Source organism: Rhineura floridana, chromosome 11 (assembly GCF_030035675.1).
Source record: "Rhineura floridana isolate rRhiFlo1 chromosome 11, rRhiFlo1.hap2, whole genome shotgun sequence".
Taxonomy (NCBI): domain Eukaryota; kingdom Metazoa; phylum Chordata; class Lepidosauria; order Squamata; family Rhineuridae; genus Rhineura; species Rhineura floridana.
In genome coordinates this window covers 72,697,453-72,703,452 of record NC_084490.1, presented here as the reverse complement: position 1 = coordinate 72,703,452, position 6,000 = coordinate 72,697,453, and the positions used below count along the sequence as shown (strand labels likewise).

The following is a 6,000-nucleotide window of genomic DNA, read 5'->3' as shown; positions in this document are numbered from 1 at the left end:
CATGTGATCAATTGACATATATTAACTCAAACCTCTGGTGCATGTCCAATCCCTTATTCAAGCAATACAACAAGGTGAGACATGATAATTCTTACCTGATTTTAGTCAAATGCAGGTGGATGTTTATCACCTAATTCTATACTACAAATTCTAGTAGCTAATTCTGCATTCTATCAATTGTCAAGCTAGATAATCCACATAGTAACCCTAACTAGGAGGGCAGCGGACTCTTGAGTGATAACATTATGGTCAAGTAGACTGGATCTGTGATTAGGTCAGACCTCGCACCAGTGCATGGCATATTTGGGCAGTGCTGGGGACTCAGCGAAGTCTACCGTAACTTAGTGGGCCATAGCTCCTGCAGGCAGGGTTTGTGTATGACTGTCTATTGCAGTGTGCAATTTGGAAGCAATGCCTACTGGAGCAGTGGGATGGCACACCTGAATTTACCAGCTCCACCAATTTATCTATGCTAGTCCCATCCCTGGTGTGTATATTATTGGGTCAGGGCATTCTGGCCTGTTGCTTTGGTTAGCGCTATTGCCAGGCAGACCAGCACCTGCCTGTCTGTGGTGGCAGAGGCCCAGTAGAGACATGGCCACTGTGCCTGCCTGCATGGAGCTGCCACGTTAACCGTCTTAATTACGACGCCCCCCACTATAACGGGCCATTCGCAAGACCCAGCTGTATTGATAACTGGTTGATAATTCGTGATTTTGATTGTTTTTGCTAGCTTGGAAGATGGCATTCTAGACAATCAACTCAGGTGATGGTATTTCCGGATGGGTTCTGATTATGAAATGAAAAGTTAATAAAAGCATAGTATTGGAATGTTTTTAGTTCTAAAATATTGGTCTCAAGTGTCTCTAGCACATCCCGTCCCCGCCCCATTTTTATTTATAAAAGGGCCATTTTGCCTTTTACACCATACTGGTAAGAATGCGACATTACAGTAAGAGCAGACTGAAAACATTCTTTTGGCTCTTTCATTTCCTCAGGGTAGGTCTCACTCTGGATTGCAAAGCCTTGCATACATACGTCGATTTCAAATGAACACAATGGAACGTTATCGAGCCAATCCTCCATAAGGATTGGAATAGGTAGACGCAGCGGTCTCCTAACCTTATTGGAGGCAAGCAATATTGATATCGAAGCATGCAGTGGCAGAATTTATTTTTCATTGTGTACACCGATCTTGCTGTTGTCTCTAGTAAATAAGTTTTGTAACGTTTCACAAGCTCTCCAACTTTTTTGAAGCGCTGCATAATTTTTTGACCAGAAGCGCTTATTACGCTATGGAAACCAATGCCTCTCTCAAAGTCGTTTAATCTTTCTAAGAGCAAACCTGCTCTTCCTTCAGTTCCAGCCTAGGAATCCTCAGCTACCCCATTCTCGATGGGCGGGGGCCACGATTTCCTTTTAGGATTGAAGCGTAGCGGGAGAAGTCATTCATTGCGCGGACAGTAGATGAAGGGGGCCGATTACAGCGAAGAGTCCGGAAAGGCACGGGGTGGGGGGGGAGATGACGCCGCCTTGCCGCCGCCGGCCTCCCGTTCCTTTTTGGTCAGGGCTCTCGTGCCGCCCCTCCCCTGCCCGCCTCCCTCTATCTTCCCCACAGAGCCAGAGAAAAGGGCGGGGCCCCATTAGCCAAGGAAGAGGCGGCGGCGGAGGTTGCCGGAGACCGGGCTATGGCGACGCTAACTGTCCCTCTGCAGCAGGGGACTGGCGGGACCCTGTTGACCCTTGCAACGGTCCCCGCGCTTCTGCTGTTGCTGCCGGGCGTGGCGGGTGAGTACGGCCGGGCAGCGCCGGAGAAGCGCAGTTTAAGCGCAGGGGTGGGAGGGCCCTCTTTCGGAATCGGCTCGGTACCCCCTCCGAGGGGAGCCCTGATCAGGTCGAGTTTGACCCCTCAAGCGAGAGTAGCGCGCGTTCCCGCGGCGGGTGGCGAGCGCACTAAACAGAGAGCGAGAGAACGGGGATGGCTGATGATGGAGCTTTTTTTTTTAAAGCAGCTAATGATCTTAACACTGCATTATGGAGATAAACCACAAAGGAAGAGCAGGCGGATGTTCTCTGGTTTGTTTTTTAACCCGCATCAACGTGGGTTTAATGCGACCATTAAAACAGGGCAGAGTACAGCTGAGGTTCGAGTGTGAACAAAGTCTTTTTACGCCCTCATACTTTCCTTAATCCTACAGTTCTATGTACAGTTAGGGAACAAATCCTCATTGGAATGTCAGCAGGAGGGGAAGGAAGAGGGGAAAAAACGTCTCTTTCTCTTGCTGCTACTTTATATCCTTCTCCGCTCCCCATTTGAAGGTAAAGCGAAGTGAAGGGGAGGGTGGCCTGCGCGGGAGGGAAGCAGGAGCTAGTTCCCAGCCCGGATATTGATCTGGCCTGGAGAAAGGTTCGGAGAAGTTGGGGGTGGGAGCCTGTCTTGAAAGTTTGCTTCTCCTTGACGGCAATCCTTTGAGAACCCTGGAAATTGGTTTCCAACCTAGATTCGGATGAACCTTCAGAACATCCCTAATATAGAGCTTTAAACACTAGGCAAGTATTCACATTTTTAGTAGTTATAATGTTTTGCTCTTGAGAGGCCAGCGGGAACAAAATATTTTAGCACTCAAAACATTTCCAGGGGGAAATTCCCCCCCCAAAAACCCCTCACTCTCAGACTCCTTCCCAGCCCAAATCCAGCACTCAGTTGCATGCAGAAACTGCATGCTTCGTTAACCTACATGCAGCGAGGTATACATTGCACTATTTTAAAGCATCACGTGACAATTCCAAGTCATCCCTTGAACTGAGCAGTTTATCGCCTTGACTCTTCTTAGCTCTATAGTGTTAGTCTGCTTTATTTCTGTCACAGAGGGTTAGGAATGAAACAGGTTAAATTTGTGGCGCTATGTCTTAGCCAAGCCTTCCTCACATGGTTGCTGTGATGATAAAATGGGGAAGGGAGGGGGAATCATATAGCTGCTTTGAGCTCTTTGAGGAAATGTGGGATATACAGTAAGTGTAATAAATAAAATAAACGCCAGCATGTCAGAGAGAAGTGTATGCTTCTTCCTGATACACTATTTTTCTGACATGAAGTATTTTTAAGAAAAGAAAAGAACAAAAACTTCACTACTTCAAACTGACCCTCAGGATGGTAAAAACAGAGCTATTGTGGTTTTGAATACTGTGATCTTTGTGTGCTTCCCATCTGAAGTACTGGTGAAGGCCCTTGTAAGATCATTAAGTTCAGAGCCTAGAATTATGTAGCTGCACTTGTACTGGCAGATCCTGCAGCATTGTTAACTTACTCAGAATTTCCCAACCTCCAAACCTGTGTCTCAGGCAGCCATTTAACTTTCATTTGAGAAATAAAGAAAAAAGAAATGCTGATTTTGGCCTACTTTGGGGGATAGTTGTGCAGGGTAAGAGCTCTTTTGCTTCAAATTTACCTTGCAGCTTCGGCAAATCTGTGAACGTTGGTTCTGATCCAGAAAAAGCTTTATAGACTGTGAAAAGATGGGAAGCTAGGTTTGTACTTCTAAAATTGTGATTTTTATTCTACAAGAGTCCTTAGTAGCCTTTTGAGTGTGGCAATTCTTGGAATAACGTAAGTTCTGTAGTTTCTAATAGTTTGCACAATGTTTTGCTAGTCATGAGTAGTAGCAAAGAGCTTTGTAGGGCACTGATGCCTTGCCACAGACCATTTAAATTTAAAATTTTATTCAGTCATCATCCCTCTGGTTTATGAGAAGATGAGGACTCTACACAACAGCAAGTATATGGGGCCAATTTCAGTACTTTCTTAGCTTGTTTACAGTTTACTGGGTGTCCACTCTTTCCTGTTAATAATCAGCTGCGGGAGTCAGCCTCTCAAAGGGCAAAAAGCTGTTACTCCAGGCTATTATAATGTGTTTCCATTATGTCCCATTCTGGGCAGCCTTTCAGTTCAGTATAGCGTTGGATCGTTGGAGTATAATGTGATTTGGAGCGATAGTTCTGGAAGTAGAAAGAAGCAAAAAATGGTCTCTAATAAACTGTTTTTGGGCAGAACAGTGGAGAGAATTAGGCTTTTTCCCGTCAGAATAGACAAGGGTATCGTCCTTTGAGCAGCGATATGGGATAGTGATTTCCCACCTTTTTTTTTACTGAAGGCACTAGAATGTTAGGTTCAATTGTTCTTAGAGATCTGACTTTCCTCCAAGGCCTAAACTGCCAGAAGGACGTGTCTGTGGGCAACAGCAGAAGAACCTGATGGCTCCTCTAGAGGGCCACAGTGAAATCAATGCATATGAATTTCCTCATGAACTTCATGAGGATGTAAAGGTTATTTCTAGGAGATGGCCCTGCGGTATTTTTATTCTGAAGTATTTCCAGCATTAGCAGCAGAAAGCCCCAGTTTGCTCTTTTGAACAGCTGCAGTCCTTAATGACTGAATGGGGAAATAATGAGATTTTCCTTATGGGTACTTGAATTTGAAGGGTTCCCTAGAGGATGGCCTTATAGTTACCCTGCTGGGTGAACATAAATAAATAAGAGAAAATAAATTAAGATGAATTTCTCTTTTTAAGTTTCATGAGGCTTCAGCCTTATCTATTTCAATGGCCCGATTGCTGTTCTTTTCACCAGAGTTTTAGCTTATTAGCTAAAGGAACTCCTGGAATGCGGTGGTTGTTCAGTTAATACCCACCCTTCACGAGCAGGTCCCTGGGCAGCTTATAACAGTTTTAAACAAATTAGCCTCTGGTAGGACTTACTTCTCTGTACAGTTTGTCTAATTTGGCTAAGATTTACACAGGTAGGTAGATACGTACTGAGAGTATATGATATGATATTCTCTGCCTGCAGATAGGCAGTTCAGTAGCAAAAGAAACATATGCTTTAAATGTAAGCTTATTTGATTTTATTCCTTCCTTTGACAGGTAGTCCTTCTGGATGGTTTTGAGGATGTGGTCAATAGAATTAAAAGACATGTAGATGCTTTTTTTCTATATTCCTTAATTAAGTGGAAAGAAGGCTTTCTTGCCTTCTGTTAATCCTTTCTGTTCATTTAAAACAGCAGTTTCAGTTCAGACTACCTGATGGACTATTGTCCAGGAGAAATTAATTTCAGGTAAGGACCAAAGGCTTCTTCCCACCCTCCCCCCACACACAGTGCTTAGTGCATATAGCAACCATTTATGTACTGTTTTTGTACCGTGCCTCTGTTTCCCCTAACTGCATCATGGATCCCTGATGCAATCTGAGTCAAACCAGCATATTAGGGTTGCCAGGTCCATGGCCTGAGAGTGATCCTGTATCTTTAGGAGAAGAGAAGGTCAGTCACATGCAGGTGTTCTTGCAACTCTGTAATGGGAAAAACCACAAGGTGGAATTCTCCCTCCCCCCTCCACAACCTTTAAAGATACAGAAGACCTCTTGGAGGCCGGGCCTGGCAACCAAGAGGTCTTCTGTAGTTGTGCAGGGGGAAGAGAGAATTCCACCTTGTGCCTCTCTCATTCATGTTCTCCCAAATGTTGTGTGAGCCCTGGTGCTGTCTTTCTGTTGGACCAGGTTGAGTACCTGGAAATAGAAAGAATCCTGTGTGAAAGGCAGGGGCGGGGATGAGACATGGGGTTGGGGAGAGACTTGGCAGCGATGGAAATACTGTCTCAGGTGGGGAAGTGCTTATGCACTTTACATGTGTTTGATCTTGTACTTTATTTCGGTACTGTATGCACTTGATAGATAATATTGCCCAACAGAGTTGATTGCACTTCTGTACTTTATATTAATGTCCATCAGCTGCCCTTTGCTTATTATTTATGAAGGGGTTGGTGGCTATTGTGAACTTTGGGCCCTTCCACAGTGTACCTAGGTGGTAATGAAACTCAGCTGTACGCCGTTTCATCTGAGCTGGGAGAGGCTATGCAGTGTTCTTGACCAGTGTCTGGATGCATTGGTAGCCTGGATAAAGGCCAGTTGTTGCTACTTATGCCAGGCCTTATGGGAGGCATTACGATA

At 44.9% G+C, this 6,000-nt stretch overlaps 1 protein-coding gene across 2 annotated transcripts in view; it reads left to right on the top strand.

Annotated features, from left to right (window-relative positions):
* The first annotated feature begins 1,506 nt into the window (after window positions 1-1,506).
* Window positions 1,507-6,000, top strand: part of RECK (reversion inducing cysteine rich protein with kazal motifs) — a 189,318-nt gene continuing 184,824 nt past the window's right edge. Inside the window, exon 1 of one of the 2 annotated variants that reach the window (XM_061590670.1) lies at window positions 1,507-1,788. In XM_061590670.1, the coding sequence (XP_061446654.1) occupies window positions 1,689-1,788 (100 nt within the window). In that variant the 5' untranslated portion in view covers window positions 1,507-1,688. Of the gene's footprint in view, window positions 1,789-2,246; window positions 2,320-6,000 lie in introns of those variants that run through there. The other variant, XM_061590671.1, reaches the window with a different exon arrangement.